Source organism: Callospermophilus lateralis, chromosome X (genome assembly GCF_048772815.1).
Source record: "Callospermophilus lateralis isolate mCalLat2 chromosome X, mCalLat2.hap1, whole genome shotgun sequence".
In the NCBI taxonomy this organism is placed as follows: Eukaryota; Metazoa; Chordata; class Mammalia; order Rodentia; family Sciuridae; genus Callospermophilus; species Callospermophilus lateralis.
The window spans coordinates 84923137-84941855 of NC_135325.1; the positions used below are offsets into that span (position 1 = coordinate 84923137).

At 34.6% G+C, this 18719-nt stretch overlaps 1 protein-coding gene across 4 annotated transcripts in view; it reads left to right on the forward strand.

Moving 5' to 3' along the window:
• The window catches only part of Pwwp3b (PWWP domain containing 3B), a 35703-nt gene extending 17663 nt beyond the window's left edge, over positions 1-18040 (forward strand). For 3 of the 4 annotated variants that reach the window (XM_077106583.1, XM_077106584.1, XM_077106585.1), the window contains exons 3-5: positions 10683-10815; positions 13010-13187; positions 14201-18040. In XM_077106583.1, coding sequence (XP_076962698.1) covers positions 14418-16496 — 2079 coding nt within the window. In that variant the 5' untranslated portion in view covers positions 10683-10815; positions 13010-13187; positions 14201-14417 and the 3' untranslated portion in view covers positions 16497-18040. The remainder of the gene's footprint in view (positions 1-10682; positions 10816-13009; positions 13188-14200) is intronic. The other variant, XM_077106586.1, reaches the window with a different exon arrangement.
• The last annotated feature ends 679 nt before the right edge of the window (positions 18041-18719 follow it).

Sequence of the window (18719 nt, forward strand, 5' to 3'; positions counted from 1 at the left end):
TCCATGTCTTTGTATCTGTTTTAGAACTTGAAACATACAGCAATCTTGCCATAATGACTGCCTGACAAACTGACGTTTAGACTAAAATTTGATATGTAATAGTATCTCTTATCTCGTCCTGAAAGGTACTGATGAATTCCATTTATCAGAGTGGTGATGAGAATGATTTTGATCTTGCTTGGATGTTTTCCTGCAGGTATCTCAGAGGTTGGCAAGATTTGATGATAGTACTCATTTTTTTTTCTTTAAATTTCTCAAGGCAGATCTAAGAAAGGTCTTTCTCATTGCTTGTTAGTGCCAGGAAGAACACTGTATTTGGATACCCAGAGTATAATAGAGCTTTGTATATGCTCTGTCATGATGGTGTTTTAAGGCCCTCATAAACCTTTCTTTAGTTTTATTCCTTTAAAAATTTTTCCCATTCCATCATCTTGAGTATTAACTCCTAATAGTTTTATCCATTGGCACTCTAATTTTTAGCTTGCCTACAGAATACAAAGTTCCAAACATGAGAACTTTTTCCCCTTGAAATCTCTTAAGTCACTGGTTGCTTTTCTTTTTCTTTTATACTTTCTCTGTCACACATTTGGTCAGAGATTATGGAATCCTTTTGACACTAGTAATATTTCATTCTCTGGTTTGCCTTTTTCTGCACTTGGAATATTCATCCTTTGTAAGTTTTTATTCTCCCTTATATTTTTCCTCTTCAGGTAGCTTGATATTCTGTCACTGGGTATTAATAAGATTGAACTGTGTTTACAGCCAATTTCCTTTGTTATTTGTGTATGCCTCGGCCTTAAGTGTTATTGAATATTTTGCATATTTGTTAAATGTCTAAGATTTCTTGCTGTGGCCCCTGCATGATGTTTGTGATGTTGTAACTACACTTAATGCACTAAATATTGATTTTTATTCTATAACCAGTTTATCTCTTGTGTTTCATTCAGCTTCTGTTTTTTCACTGGGGACTTATTTTAAGCTAATTTCTGTCACCAGATTGTAGAATTTAGCATCTATTCTCTGTTTCCTTCGTATGTTCCTCCTTCCTTTGCTTCCATCCAAGTAGTTAAGTGGCATATGATAATTTCAGTATAGTTAAAAGCTCTGCCACTGTGGACAAATTTCATAAGCTAGAGGATTTTTATATCATCAGGTTTCCTGAAAAGTGTCATGTGCTAGCCAACCTTTCATGAAAAAATATAGTGACAATATGAACTTACAGGAGGAGTTATATAACCATGTCAAAAATCAGGTGTCTTAGATGCCTCCTCTTTACTTTAAAGCAAATTCAAAGGTAGAAGTTAATAAAAATTGAAGAGATTGAAGTACTTTGAATTTGTAATATATTCTTTCTGTATTCCAGGGAATATTTTACACATAACTTGTGGTTACCTACAGCCTTCTTTGGCAGTCATTGATCCAAAGTACAAATCAAAATATCTGTATGTATCCCCATTATGCTCAGAATAAAATACAAGTCTTTTTTATAGGTCCTATTCTAATTAGATGCCTTTTTAAGACTCGGGTTTATTGAGGTATGATTTCGATACAGTTAAATTCACTAGCTTATTCAGTGCATAGTTTGTTGAGCTTTGACAGTCATGTAACTACTAATGCAATTGAGAAAATATTTCCTTAACTCAAAAGTGTTCTTTCCTGCCCCACTGTAGTCAGCACCCTCTCTCCACCCCAATTCCTTGACAACTACTGATGTGATTTTTGTCCCTATGGTTTTTCATTTTCCAGGATATCACATATATGGAATAATAAATTATGTAGGCTTTTGCATCTGGATATATGTGTGTGGGGGGGTTACTCTTCACCCACACTATTGCATGTATCAGTAGCTGATTCCGTAGTGTAGCTGAGAAGTATGGATGTTCTAGAATTTGTGTATCTACTTATCAGTAGCTTTATCATTTTTGGTGATTGTGATTAAAGTTTTTTAAACATTCCTAAAACAGATCTTTGTGGGTACCTAATTTTCATTTCTTTTGGGTAAATACCTAGTAGTGGGATTCTGGGTGGATGGTAAATATATATTTAACTACATTAACAACTGCAAAACTATTTTATAAAGTGGCAGTTTGACATTTTCACATTTCCACCAGAAATTTTATAAGAGTTTTAGTTGCTCTGCCTCATTTTCAGAAGTTGATACTGTTAGGTTTTCTTTTCTCTTTAATATCAGCTGTTCTTATAAAGTTGTTAATGATATTCATTCTGGTTTTACTTGAATGTCCTTAATTACTCATAGTGTTAAATATTTTTCATATGTTTCATGTTTCATATTTTTTCATACATCATCTTTGATGAAGTGTCTAAATAGAATATAAATACATTATTTTCTATTTTTAATTGAGCTTCTAATCTTACTGAATTTTAAGAGTACTTTATATATCCTGGATACACGTGCTTTATCAGAAATATGTTTTGCACATATTGTCTTCCACTCTGTGATATTCATTTGATTTTTTTGAAAAGCAGTTTTCAAGTTCGATTTGTCTGTTTTTTAATAGCTCATGCTTTTTGTATCTCAGTAAGCCTTTGCTTCATCTAAGGTCTCAAAGACTTTCTACCTTCTTCTCTTTTGCAAATTTTATAGATTTGGGGCTTGCATTTGGTTCAGTAATCCATTTTTGAGTTAATTTTTATCTGTGGTCTTAGTTAAGGGGTCAAGTTGAATATTTGTGCTTATAATGTTCAGTTTTTCCTGTACCAATTATGGAAAAGACCACCATTTCTCCATTTAACTACCATTTTCAAAAGTTGATTGACCATATTTGCTGATCTGTGTTCTATTGATCTGTATGTCAATCTTATGCTAATTAACAATACTGTCTTTAATACTGTAGTCTTAGTGTGAGTCTTCTACCTTTTGTATTTCCTTCTAGAATTTGTTTGGCTCCTATAGTTCCTCTGTTTTCCATATATATTTTATTTATCTTTTCAATTTTTACAAAAAATTTGCTGGGGTTTTGATTGATATTGCAGTGACTCTGTAGATAAGATGTATTTAGAGAGCCAGGTCCAGTAGCACACACCTGTAAACCCAGCAGCTGGGAAGGCTGAGTCAGGAGGATCTCGAGTTCAAAGCCAGCCTTAGCAATAGCAAATTGCTAAGCAACTCAGTGAGACCCTGTCGCTAAATAAAATATAAACTAGGGCTAGAGATGTGGCTCAGTGGTTGAGTGTCCCTGAGATCAATCTCTGGTACGAAAAAATATATTTAGAGGGTGGAAAAACATCCTAAAATTTGTGAGTATTTCAGTCCGTGAACATAACATACTTCTACGTTTATTTAGATGTTTAATTTCATTCATTGGTATATTAAGTATTCTACATAGAAGTCTGGCACATATTTGCTGGATTTTTTTTCTTCCTTAGCATTTCCTGTTTTGAAGAAATTATAATTGGTACATTTTTTAAACTTTAACTTTCAGATTTTATTGTAAAAAAAATAAAATTAGTTGTTTTATATTGAACTTATATTTGGTGATACTATTAAACTTATTTATTAGGTCTAGTAGCTTTTATCTTTTTTTTTCTTTATTGATAGATTCATTAGGATTTTCTACATAGATCATCATATTGTCTACAAATAGTTTTACTTCTGCCTTTCCAATCTTTTTTTTTTAATTTCAGGCCTTTTTTATTGGCTAGGATCTTAAATATAATGTCGAAGAAAGTTGTAGAAGCAGAAATTCTTGCCATATTCTTGATTTTATTAAAAAGCATTCTATGTCTCACCATCAAATACAGTGTTAATTACAGAGATTTTTTTGTAGATACTTTTGATCAGGTTGAGGAAGATCCTTGTATTTCATGGTGTGTTTAGTGTGCTTATCATAAACATGTACCAAATGTTATTAGATGCTTTTTCTTCATCAAATGAGATGCCTTTTCCTCTTTTTTAGTATACTAATAATTGTGAGATACATCAGTTGATTTGTTTATGATAAACTGTCCTTACATTTCCAGGGTAAACTCCACTTAGTTATACTGTCATTTTTCTGTATCATTGGCTTTGATTAATAGCACTTTGTTAACAATTTCTCTGTGATTATGAAAGATAATGGTATGTAGTTCTATACTTGTCATATGAGGTTATTTTTCTGGTTTTGTATCATCTGGCTTACGTAACATAGTTATTATTTTTTTTTTCAAGTAGAGCTTGGAGTGACAGAGGTTATTTCTCCATGATTTTGCATCCTAAATTTTCAGCAATTCCTTCACACCTATGCCACCAGAGAAGGGTCTGTCTTCATCCTCTTGCCCATTTCTCAGCAATAGGCTGCTGAGAGTATTAGGCACTAGGTGCCTGGTAAGGCAGGGAGTTTTGTATCTTGTCCTGTCCAGACTCAAATTTACAGAGACCTGTGCACCTGGACCTTGAGAATAGGACTACCTTGGCATCTGTCTTTTCCCCCATGGCAGCTAACCTCTGATTTGTATCTTTCTTTTGTAAGATAAATTTTCTTGCCTCTGCCTCAGCAATAGCTGACCACTGATTTTTATTCTTGTACCATCCTGAATCCAAGAGGATTTCCTGCTGTTCCTTAAGGGTAGAGGGGTTTTGTTTCTGCTTTTCTCCAGCAGCAATGGATATCTGCTTTTGTCCTGGGGATGAGGAAGTTTCCTGTTATTTCCCTCCCCAGGCAGATGAGTTTTGTCCCCATTGCTCCCCCAGAAGCACTAGATTTTTGCCTTTGTCCAGAAAGAGAATTGCTGCTTCTCCTCTACTGGTTTAACACTTTTGCTCTCTGTAGAAAGGTTTGAGTTTAAGTGTTTGAGATATCTGTCTCTTCACAACAGCAGCTTGTGTCTCACAAACCTGAATCAGTGGACACTTGAGAGAATGTTTGGAGGTTCTACCAAGGCGAGCACATCTACTCATTTGCACTTGACCAAAAAATGGTCCTTCTCTATCAGAGAAGGTTGTCCTTTTCCATCAAAGGCACAGGTTCAGGAAGGATGCACATGGTTCAGTGAGGGAGGATGGGACCTACCTAGCCAACCACATCAGCCATATCAACCCTGGTGATGAGTGGGGTGACAGATGTGACAACCAGATCACCTTCATAGTAGAGTCATTAGGCCTCTTGTTTATTCCCTAATCATCATTTTGAGTTTCTGGTTAAGAAACATAAAAAAGAACCAGGGAATGAGTGAATAAATGTTGGAGACTTCAGATATTCCAAACTGAAAAGCTAGCCCATGCTTTATCTCTAAAAATTCACCAAGCACCAAGATTTTAAGTGATTTCCTTTTACCTGCTTGTAATGGCAGATACCTTTTGTCTCCATGCTCTGGCAAAGATGAAAGACATCCTGCTTCTCTTTAAAGGGCTGGTTATTCTTTGGTATTCAGTTTAATTAAGTTCTCTGGTAAGCTGAAAGAAAATTATAATTTTGTAAGTTATCTAGAGATTTATAATTATTAAGTTATTGGTGAGATTTTCTTAAACCTAAATATATCAAATGAAAATGGGACTAGTGATTTTCAATAGTGTATAAACATGGGTGTTACTTTTGTTTCTACTAAATATGCTTTAGGAAAAACAGATGATTTCTAAAGTTTATATATAAAGGGTTTCTATAATGGTTATTATTCCATATTTCTAATTATTTTTTATTTTTTGAATAGAATATAGTAAAATCATACTTGAAAGTATCATATACTATACTCAAACTTTTTTGTGTGCAATTTTCTGGATTTTAACATGTCTATGTTTATATAAACATATCGTAATCAGAAGACAAAAATTTCATCACCCTCACAACTTCTTTTTGCTGTCCTTCTATAGCTACACCCTCCCCCACATATACACCAGGGAAAACTAAACTTTTACTTTTGCTATACTTTTATCTTTTTTTTTTTTTTTTTTTTTTTGTACTGGTGATTGAACTCAGAGGCAATCGACCACTGAGCCACATCCCCAGCCTTATTTTGTATTTTATTTAGAGACAAGGTCTCACTGAGTTGCTTAGCATCTCACTTTTGCTGATGCTGGCTTGAACTCATGATCCTCCTGCTTTAGCCTCCCAAGCCTCTGGCTTGTGCCACTGCACGTGGCTACTTTTATCATTTTAAAAATGTCATATAAATGCAGTCATAGAGCATTGTGGCAGACAAACCTTAAAAGACCCACATCCTTGTATAATCTCTTCTGCTTGAGTGTGGATAGAACCTGCACCTTAATTCTTTTTTAAAATTTTTTCTTTAATTTGTAGATGGACACAATACCTTTAATTCATTTATTTGTTTCTATGTGGTGCTGAGGATCCAATCCAGTGCCTCACATGTGTGAGGCAAGTGCTTTACCACTGTGCCACAACCGCAGCCCTATGCCTTGCTAATCAATAGAATTTCACAAAGATGATATAATGCCACTCATTCCATTGATTGTTAGGTTATATTAAACTCTGTAATAGCTAAATGTATAGAGAAATAGGAGAGAATAAGAGAAAGGGAGGAGGGAGGCAGGTTAGATGCAGAATCAGGGACAGCATTTTCTAAGTTCCATTGACTCCTGGCATATAACTATTTTAAATACATGTGTTCCCTCATCCATTCATCTCATACACATTCACAGAGTATTTTCCATTTACGAGGAGGAAGATATAAGTATCTTAGTGATTAAGAGCATAGAACCTGGAGTCAAAGCAGCAGGGATGTCAAAGAATTTGACATGTGCCAAATACTCTCTGGATATCCTTGTAAAAATTCATTAACCTCTCCAATTCCTCATCTCCAAAACGAGGATACTCATAATACCCACTATTTTATTCCATTTTGTGCTGCTATAATGTAATAGTTGAGGCTGTATCATTTATAAACAATACATATTTGTTTAGCTAACAGTTCCGGAGGCTGGAAAGTCCACAACAAAGAAATGCATCTGGTAATGGTCTTGCTGTGTCACTGCATGGCAGATAGTATCACATGGTGAGGGAGCACACAGAAAGGGAGAAGGGCGCCAAACTCATGCTTTTATCACCAACCCACACCTATAATCACTAACCCACTCTTGTAGTAATAGAATCAATATATTCATGAGGTGATAGCCCTCGTGACTTGACTACCTCTTAAAGGTTCCACATCTCAACTTTTACATTGGGAATTATTTCCAAAACATGAAGTTTGGGGGGAATACATTCAAACAGATTTTGTGAGAATCAAGATGGGTGAGGTATATTGAGTACAAGCAGAGTGCCTGGAATATGGTAAGAAAACATTAATGTTTTTAATATTACTGTTGTTGTGAAGAATGAATCACTTATGGGACTGTCCTCCATGAAATAATCATATGATAATTAAATGAAATCATATATCAAGTACTGAGAATAGAACCCAGAACTTTTTTGGGTATTAGGTTTTATATATCAATATTATGTATTTTTATTACCATAATATTAGCATTTATTATTATTGGTTATAATTCTTCTCCAACTCCTGCTCCTAACAATTAAATATAAAATATTAAACATGGAATTTGTCTTTCACTTTTTCTGGAAAATCACCTTTCCTAACTTATGTGCAATATGGAAAATGAAAATAACAAACACAAGAAAGTAATGTATTAAATTTAATGACCATATATTGTGTGCATTTGGATTTTTTCCAAATATTTGAAATGAGAAAACAAAAAAATATATAATGAAACATAAAATCAATTAACTCTCTTCCTTTAAATAAACCCAATGAATCTCTACATCATGTACACCCACAAGACTGGGATCCTAATTAGAATAAGATATACTCCATGTTTGCATAAATAAGTCAAGTTATATTCTACTGTATGTGTATAACTTAAAAGAACAAAAATAAAGCAATAATAAATAAAAATAAATAAACCCATATTCACATTGGCCCAATAATCCTATTTAAATTACATAGAAATACTTAGAAAGGATTAATTCTACAATAATAATGACTTTTTTGTTTGTGGTGATTATAAGATCAAGTACTTCATTCTACTATTAGAAACAGACTGGAAAACACATTGACTTAAGTAACACAGAAGTTCATTGTTCCACCACATCAAGATTGAAATGAGGTGGTCCCATTATTCAGGAGCTCAAGATCATCCATCCCTAGTGAGTTACATCCTTTTTCTAAGTCACTTCTTGGTTTAGAATGGTTGTCCTAACTGTATCTATCATGAGCAATTTCTAGAAATCAAGAAAATGAGAGAAAGTGAAAAAAATTAAAAATATAAAATTAATAAAAATTATTTATCCCCCGTTGATTAGAATCTAATCTTCACAACAATATTTGTTTGTATTTGTAAACAAGAAATTCCATGGTGTGCAGTGAGAAAGTCTGGAAAAAATAATATTTTAGGAGCTCATACTGCCACCTAGAATATAACTGGAGTTCTGCTCATGAGGAAGAATGAAAAAAGTAGATATTAAGTAGGCAACTAGCAATTTATGCCCAGTTCATTATAAATATGATACTTGATTGTAGAAAAGCATTAAATGGATAACAGATATATATTTTTAAAAATGTAAGAGAAAATGTCCCGTGGCAGAGAAAACCAAACTGTTAAATTATCTTCAGGGTAAGACAAGGACAGTATATTCCCCAGCTTTTAAGGCAGTTGGTGCTTCACACCTGAATTCTGGCTAGTGGACGGTGGCCAGCAGTGACGTTTGCCAGTCCTGTCCCTTCAAACCATCCATAAGACTCTCCATCCTCTCTTTGTTGACTGCTAGCCAGTTAAAAAGAATGCACTGAAGGACTTCATGGCAAAAGAAGATGGTAGAGCCATAAGGATGGAAGATAATTGGGTCCCTTAGTGACTACTTAGAACAGTCCCCTCTGGCCACTTGATTACATACATTGAACTTTGACATCAGCAAAATACACTTTTTGATGATTGAGCCTCTGTGATTTAAGTATTATTTATAGCACAAACATTACCTACTCTAATTGTTAGAGCCAAAAAAATATATACCAGCCAAGAGATCACCTTCATTAATTCATTTCTATTTATTGTTCTAACATTAATGTTTATATAAATGTAGATTTGAAAATGTAATAATATAAATATGAGTAATATTATGTATTATGTGAAACACAGTCCAAATAAAATACTTCATTCCCCCCCCGCAAATTATCGATAATGTTACTTAAAACTTGAATTTCTACTTTAAATCAGAAATATAGATTTAATGCAGGAGAATTTTGATGAATAGATGCATAACATATATTTCAGGGGTTGTGGCTCAGCAGTAGAGTGATCTCCTAGCACATGCAAAGCCCTAGGTTCAATTCTCAGCACCACATAAAAATAAATAAAGGTATTGTATTCAACTACAACTAAAAACAAATACTAAAAAAATGTTTCAGATATAGAAACAAGTAAAGACATGTAAATTTAAACAAAATTAGTTCACCTCACATTGAAATGCTCAAATGAAAAACAACAACAAAATAGAAAGGAGAAATTTCCAGTTATTGATGAGAAAATATGAAATGGGTATTTTCCTGCCAAAACAATGATGTTCAACCTCTTATCAAAAATGAACATGTATGCTGGGGGCTTAGCTCAATGGTAGAGTACTTGCCTAGCATGTGTGAGGCACTGGGTTCAATCCTCAGGACTGCATAAAAAATAAATAAAATAAAAGTACGGTGTCTGTCTACAACTATTTTTTTTTTTTTAAATGAGCATGTATGTGAAGAATTTGTTGAAACCTCCATGAAGGATTCCAGAGGAGAACTGAGTAAAAGGGGAAACATAATATGTCATGAAATAATAAAATAATAATAAAAATAATAATTTTTAAGAAGTCAATTCTCCCATAAATAGTGGACAGTTTTAATACAATCCTTATCAATTGTAGGCATCCTGTGTTTGGGATTGGGTTCTCTGATAAACATAGTGATTGTGGCATGCTTGGTGGCTAGGAAGTTTCTGTGCAAAGGCACAGAATGCCTGGCTGCTGGGAACTTCCATGTAAAAGACACGGGATGCCTGGCCGCTGTAGCAATGTTCTTCATGAGGAAGCTCTGTGTTAAGGGTTTTATCAATTTCAACCTTGATCTTAGGCACAAAATTCCTGGGAATAGAGAAACTTGCTTGCTAGATAACTACAATGTTTCACCAAGCTCCGGTGCTCCTGGATCTGTGTGCTTAACAGTAATTTTAGACAATGAACTTTCTTAAGAGCATCACAAAGCTCCTGACATTGCATTTTGTAACTGGAATGGAACTGCAAATAAGTAACCTTACTGATACTCTAAACAATAACATAGTTATGGTACTGATGACCAAATGTAGCCTACTGGTATAAATAAATGAGGTTGCTTGGTCAAGCAGCCACTTTCCTGTCTCTGCACCTTGTCTCTCTGTCTCTCTTTTTATTTTCCTCACAATCAATACCTTAGCAGTCGTGTTTAGTGCAGTTTGACAAAGCTGGGTTTTAAATTTACCTGTAGCAGTAAGATGCTAGAGAAGGCAAGAAAAACATGTAAAAAATATTTAACTAGGTTTTTATCATATGGTAAAGTGATTTGCTGCCACTTTTCTTTGAGAAATCACCCACTGAAGCATTTGAATGGAAATTAAACAGACACTTGTTGCCATTTCACTTTAAAGTTCTTTTAAAAGGAACATTTCCATACTTCAACATTTCAGCAGTTTGTCTTGGCGTTTCTGTCCTTTAATTCAGGGAGGGGCCTTCTGCTCTTCATCTCAGCCAGTGGGTGGAGCCTTCTCTGAGCTGCTTGGCAGTGAGCTGTGCCTGTCCAGTCTTGGGGGAGGAGCTGCATTTCTCCAGGCTGCAGCTGACAAGAAGCTTCAAGGTAATGGCTGTCTTAAATTTAATTATTTTCCAGTGACTTCTGAGGGCCCTAGAGTATAGATGTGAAAAATAGGGATGATGGTCTTGGAGTGGTAGGAACGGAGTGTGGTTTTGCGAGAATTACAGGCATTTTGAAGGAATTAGTCCTCTGGAATTTTTGTATCTCCCAATGTTTATAAGTCCACAGTGGGAGAAGGGGTGATCAGATTACAGCCTCTAAATTAAGGCTTCAGTCAGTGCAGCGTGGCCGTTCATACTAATTTATTGAGTTAGCATTCCATGTGTATATTGCTAGACATTATGTTTCTGTTTGAAGTTTTAAACATTTATTGATTTACACAAAAATTTAACTGGCAAATGTTTTGACAGCATGCATGGAAATACTTCTGTAAATTGATTGATACATAAGAAGACTGTGTGTCACATATACATAAGATCAAATATGTAGTTGAGTGAAGATACTTACACATAATATACACATGTATATATGGGTGATTAGAAAGAAATCTGAGAAAATAAGCTCTTCTTAACATTCAGCATTCCTGGGTCAGTAGGTTACTATTTAAATACTATTTTATAACCTATTTCCATATCTTAAGAAAGGATTTATTCATGATTGTTTTTATAATCATGAAAGAAAACTTAAGCTAGAACATAATATCCATTTTGTTTCAGACACATAAACATTCATAGACAAACACAGAGACATGCTCCCATAATCCCCCGCCTTTTGCCAATAGTGGAAATTTTCCTGGACCTGATCAAATAGTTAGCCTGGTTGCTGTGTTGACTATATTCCTGTGTGTATCCTCCTTGCAGCTCATTATTTCAGGCCACATATACAGTTATGGTCAGCAAGAACCATTTTTTTGTATCACCTAAGTTAATAGTGAGACACAATATTTGGTTTATTTGTATAAGCAATTTAAAATATTATATGGGATGGTAAATCCACATAATGGAATATTATGTATCTGGTGAATACAAACATGAATCTGTACATGTGAGTTGAAAATACCTGAGAAATAGTTTAAGATGAAAAATTAAGTTATAGAATAGCATATATCATATTATCTCTCCTCAGAATAAATAAATATACTAGTTTATATGTATATATGTTACTGTCATCTGTGTAACCAAATCTGGAATTGCATATCTGCCAAATTACTAATAGGATTATTTGTATAGTTAGAGAAACAGAGATTGCTTTACTGTTCTCTATTTTAAAAATTAATAATATATACTTATTTATTTTTCACATCTTAAAGGAAATGTTGAGCTAAAATATAGTAGTCTTGAGAAAATTTCACTTAAAATAATTTATAAAACATCATGTGGAAAATATTTATGCTCTTGAGTGAAATCTAAGGCTAGTTTGAAATGATATTTATATATGTAAAATAATTCTAGAATGATACATGCAGAATAGTCATAGAGGTTGTTTGTATAGAATTATAATTTCTTTGGTATATATATTTTTGCATCTTTTCAATTTTAAGGGTTTCTGGGTGTTTTTATAATAAGAAACATTATGTTTGAAGGCACATATTCCTGTTATAGTCCCATACAACAGAACCCTTAAGTTTAGAATAGAGAAGTCTAGAAGCACTGGCAGGCTCCTGGCTGGCTAGAGTAGTTCCCATACTCTTCCCATAAGAAAGATCTAGTAGTGATTCAGGTCCTGCCTATACCTTATGGGCAGGCTGCAGTTCTGGTTCTGGTCACAAGATGTCGCTTGTCAAACAGCCTAAATTTCTTCCAGACAATCATTTTTTTGAAGTAGGCAAAAAAGCAATGAGATTATTTTGTATTAATAGATAGCATATACAGTGTAACTGTGGTTCCATTGAAAATTTTGTGTATCAAAAAGAAAGAAGTATACATGATAACTGATATGGATTCAATAGAAAATCTATACTCTGACTTGTAGAACAAGGTAATTGTTACTTCCTTCTTTCCTATTCCGACCTCACACTTTTCCTGAGAGACATGATTTCATCATGAACCAAATAATATAAATGTGTCTCAAAGAACGTTTCATATTATAAGGACATGACATTCTACATCAGGGATAAGATTTCACTTTGTCTCTGTGTTTCAGAATGACATACTTGATAGTGTTTTGGTAGGGAAATTTCCTTACATCTTTTCAATTTTATTGCCTTGATCCCCTGTCTTCCTTTTGGATATCCTAGGTTAATATCAGAGTTCCATGAGACCTGGGCAATCTGCATGTGATTCCAGGTGAGCCCCCAAAAGACAGTACAACAACAGAAGTGCCCAGCAGGGTGAAGGCTGTGCTAGACAAACAGTTGGAGTAAGAATCAAGACAGCTGTATTACAGGACCAGACTACCACAATTCTTGTGGCAGGGTAAGATTATTCCCATTTCATGAAATATTTCACATTAAACACTTATTGAGATCATGAAGAATATTTTGCTTCATGCTTTGCAGCTATGCACTTTAAACTCAAAAACACATTTCATATTAAAATCACATTCAGTTGAAAATCTGAGGTATAATTCAACTTGATCCTTGTTCTCTAGCCATAATATTTGTAATTAATGTAAGAAGTTAAAATGTCTCAACTTCTCATTTTGAGAATCTAATGTATAAAACCACTAAGCAAAAATTATGCAAGAGGCTTTTCAGGTGTCTACCCAAGTTTTCAGACAATGATCTGGCTCTCAAATACTTGAAACCACTAGGTCCAGTAAGTGTCCATAGTAGCCATTCTGAGTCTCTGTCTTCTGCTTATGATTTTTAGAAGGTCAGCATGTTGTTGTATAGATGCAGTAGGTACAGACTTTGTTTTGTTTGTCTGGATGCTTTGGTAGAACTGCAAAGCACTTACAACTTAAAAATTATAATGCTGTGTATTTGGCTAGTATACTAGTTCTCAACAAGTTCCTCTTGGACATGTAGCATTGAAATCATTTGAGAACTTATTAGAAATATGAATTTTTGAGCTCAACCCAGACATTCTGATTAAGACTTTCAGGAGGGTGCCTAGAAATCTAAGTCTTCCAAATGATTCTGATACATATTAAGTTTGGAGACCCACTGCCATAGGTCAAATAGTAGAGGGATAAAAATATCAGAGTCTAATAATATAGGTTCCCTGAAACACCACCATAAGCCCTCCCCCTATGCCTACATGTATACACATAACTCCTTAATAAATATGTGCAAGTTCTTGAATTTGACATATTATAAAACAATTTTCCAGTTCCTATCTCCCCTTAAATTATGCTGCATTATTCACTGTCTGATCTTGTATTGAGCATTCTTATCTCTAGTTTATTTCTTCTTGGTTTGCAATTGCTCATATTCTATTTTGACAAAATAATTTTGTTTGCTGATACTTTTTTCCCCCCATTTCAGTATCTTCGGTATTGTCCTATTCAAACAACGTGTTCACGCATCCTGGGGTTATTGTAGTGGAGAAGACAAAACACAAGCTATAAACTCTTTGTAGTCCTAAAACAAAAGAGACTTTGTTGAGAGTATTGTTTTGGTAGGAACTGTGTTTGCAGTAACAAGGACAGCAAGCCACCTCAACCTCTGATAAGTGCTCCTTGGCATACAACTCAAAATCATCATGGAAGTTGAGTATGTCCTGTGCAATTGGAAAGACCAGTTATGGCCAGCGAAAGTTTTGTCCAGATCTGAAACTTCATCAGACAGTAAGAGACAAAAGACAATTTCCCTAGAAGTTCAAATACTCTCACTAGATGAGAAGATTGAAGTGGATATCACAGAAACAAAGATTCTTGAGAAATCTCAAGTTGAAGCCATTGCCTCCTCTCTTGTGCTACAGTCAGAGGACAGTGCCTCACCTCAAGAGGAAACAGCTTACAGAAGATCACTAAAAGTGGCACTGGATATCCTGAATGAGAGAAAAAAAATGAGTCAAGCAAGCATTTCTCATGAAGAAGAGACCATTGTGATATCTGACAATGAACCACAAAAGCTGTCTGATTCACCCCCTCGTAAAAAGTATCGGAGGCATGAAGAGGACTTACAGGAGTCTCTTGAGGAAAATAAAGACCCAACATCCCTGATAATATCCTCAGAGAGTGGTAATTCCCTGCTTGATGATAAACCACAGGTGAACACAACTATTGATACTCGGAGTGAAATGGAAACAAAGTCATCACAGAACCCCATCTGCCAGACTTTCCCTTCAATTTCAGAAGATGATGATGAAAAAGAGAAGAAAAAGATTGACACATCAGCAATTTTATCTGTAAGTTCCACAGTCAAAGAAGAGGATGCACATGTTAAAGATGAAAAGTTTGTTCCATCTTTGTCATCAGATATTGTCACTATGCCCAAAGCTTTGAAAGAAGAAGAAAAAGACAAATGCTCAGAGACCCCTGCTGTTTCCTCTGAATGTTCTACATTCTCAGAGAATATTGAAGATCCTGGAGAAGGTCCTTCAAATCCAAATCCATGCACAGATGCCACCCAGGATCAACCTTCTGTGGAATCAGAGATAGGTGCTGCAACATCCTCTGCAAGTTGTTCAGGGGAATGCCAGGCTTCAGTTAGTGCCTCTAACCCTGTCCTGGATTATTCACTTCTTGTGAATAATGAAAGAAGTTTTCAGAGGCTGGATTTAGAGGAACTTGAGGAAGACATTCAAGCTTCTGACAAGTCACCGAATCTAAATCCTGTTAGTGCTTCTGCACTAGATGACAATGAGGAAGATGAAGAACTCCCACGCTTCATTTTAAATTATGAGCCACGTTCATTTGAAACAGGAATGATAGTCTGGTTTAAATATCAAAAATACCCATTTTGGCCAGCAGTAGTAAAAAGCATCAGGCGTAAAGAGAGGAAAGCAAGTGTGCTTTTTGTTGAGGCAAACATAAATCCTGAGAAGAAAGGCATTAGAGTACCATTCAGAAGACTAAAAAAGTTTGATTGTAAGGAGAAACAAGCACTAGTGGATAAAGCCAGGGAGGAGTATAGTGAAAGTATCGACTGGTGCATTTCATTGATTTGTGACTACAGAGTTAGAATAGGTTGTGGCTCTTTTACAGGCTCTTTCCTTGAGTACTATGCTGCTGACATTAGTTATCCAATCAGGAAAGCAATCAAACAGGATACCTTCAGGAATCGATTTCCGAAGCTCCAGAGTGATGATACTGTGGAACAAATGGTTGTGACTTCCCAGACCAAGAAAATGGCCTTCCAGAAAATTCTCCCTGACCGGATGAAGGCTGCTCGGGACCGAGCCAACAAGAACCTGGTGGACTTTATTGTGAATGCAAAGGGAACAGAAAACCATCTTTTGGCCATTTTAAAAGGCACCAAAGCATCCAGATGGCTGAAATCATTTTTGAATGCAAATAGGTTCACACCCTGTATTGAAACATACTTTGAAGATGATGATCAGTTGGATGAAGTAGTGAAATATTTACAGGAAATCTACAAACAAATAGATGAAAGCATGCTGACTCGGATAAAACATGACAAAATTAAATTCATTCTGGAAGTTCTCCTGCCAGAAGCAATTATTTTCTCAATTTCTGCTGTTGATGGATTAGATTATGAAGCAGCTGAAGCAAAGTATCTAAAAGGGCCTTCTCTCGGCTATAGGGAAAGAGAATTATTTGATGCAAAAATCATATTTGAAAAGAGACGGAAACCATTAACAAATGAAGCTCATTAAATATCCCAAGAGTCAAAACCATAACAAGGAGCTTTTACAGATGTTAGTTTTAAAAAAAAAATCTCATTTTAACAGTTCTCTCTACAATGTAAATATTTTCTGAAAAGGAAAGACTTTGAGCAACATGTTCACTTTTTTTAAAGATCTCTAGAATCTACAGAGATCACTACATGTTTATTTTCTTATGCTTCTTCAGAGTCAATTTCATCAGCATATTTCACAATTTTTACTTTCAAATACATTTTTAGAATGCTTAATTCCTAAATGATTTTTAAAAGAAAGTACTCTTTGGTTTTATGACATTTTTTGTGTGTATGCTGTATAAGAAAATGCAGTATGCACAATCATTTCAATATTAAAATTGCACTGGGGTTAGATATTAAGCAAGATAGTTAGAAAAGAAGTCTAAAAGAAACATGATTATATTTTTTTGCTTAGTTTTTTATAAAATACTGGGTTTTCTCTTAAAACAGTTGAATTATTTTTCCTGCCATGCCTATTTATTTTTGGAAAAAAAGTAACTCTAAGACATAGAACCAAAGATAGATGTTAGATAAGCTTTGCTGCATATTATAACTAACCACAGTTGCTTTTGCAAAATAGTCTAAAGTTAAAAAATAAAGTAAATGGATTATCTGCATGCAGTCTATATTTATGTGAATAACATTTCAGCATGCAGAAAATATTTCAGCATCCTTGAACAGGATAACCAATTCTATACTTCCATGAAATTCAGTTTTGTTCAGTGTCTGTCCTTAAAATGGTTGAATAGTTTGTTAAAACAGACAGGCTTTTGGCTGTCTTCATAACTAACCAAGAGTGGATCTTCTTATTATAGCTGTCTGACCACATGTAAAGGGCAGCTACAGTCATTGTATCCACAGTCTGGTCACTCTAAAGTCCAGACTTACTGCTTAAGAGCCCATGTAGTTTGATACAAACTGTAGAAAAAGCAAGCACTACATTCTGAGTCTTATTTCAAAATATGTGGTCATTTGTCTCAAATCAAGCAAACTTTAGCATCCGGCTTATTTGTACAGAAGTTCCCATTGATTCCAGTACTAATATATCAACTAGTAAGTCATTCCAAACTATCAGAAGGAGTAGATGGACCAAAACCTGGGAATTTGGAAATGGATCACAGAAAAAGCCCCCATTGGTTAAATATGGCAATTACTGAAATATGGTTAAATACAATCGATAGGATGAAACGGATGAATATATTCTAACTCAAAACAAGATTTTTGTGAGACTACATCTTAGAAAAACTAGTTTATTGTTTTTAAAAACTTGTTATGATAAGAAGTGCTGAAGACTTAACATGAACCTGTCTACAATTTTACATCTTTGGGTAAGACAGCTGTTATTCTTGGGCTCTTGTTATGTGTTCACATAGCTACATGTGTATCTAAAATTTTTAAAAATTTGGTATTTTGATTTGAAATAAAACCATTATTTCCTTCACTTTGGATATTTACTCCATACTCCAGATTATATAGCTACATAAGTTATGTGTTGTGTTTTTTTGGAATTTTTGCTTTTTGTAGCTGCCATCATTTTAATGTTTGTTATAAGTTATGATTCTGAATAAATATTCATTTCCATGGTTGATTTTGTGTTATTTTAGAAAAAAGCCTTCCCAATTTTATGTGCTGCAGATCCCACAAAATCTTCTATGGATCCAGCCTGAACTAACCCAAATAGTATCCTCATGGCCTTGAAAAGTATTTGAAAACATACCATCACCAAACAATATGTGGACTTTATAATCTAGGAAAACACCCTTATTCATGCTATAATACTGTGTCCCTCTGATTCCAATGTATTACCCACTTCAGTATTTTCATTGAGCTATCTATCTCCTGGTTCTAATATTTTACTACCTAATTTAATATTTACTACCTCATTTATAGCCTTATGAGGAGAGAAAATGATAATGTGGTTTAATGGTGTGCCCTGAGGTTAGATTACAGGGCACACAGAAGATATTATTCCTGTAAATATTCGTGTAATTTTTAAGATGATTACAATGTACAACCCCATCACAATGAGAAATATTTCATTAACCTTGTGGACTGACTGCCTGTATTCGAAAACCAAAGACCCTTGTTTCACCCTATTTGAAAGTTCCTGGGTATCTGATTTGGGGTAAAGAATGAGCATCGGATCTCTCTTGATTTGTCATTTATCTTGTGGTGTATGTTCAGGTAAGGCAGGTGTGCC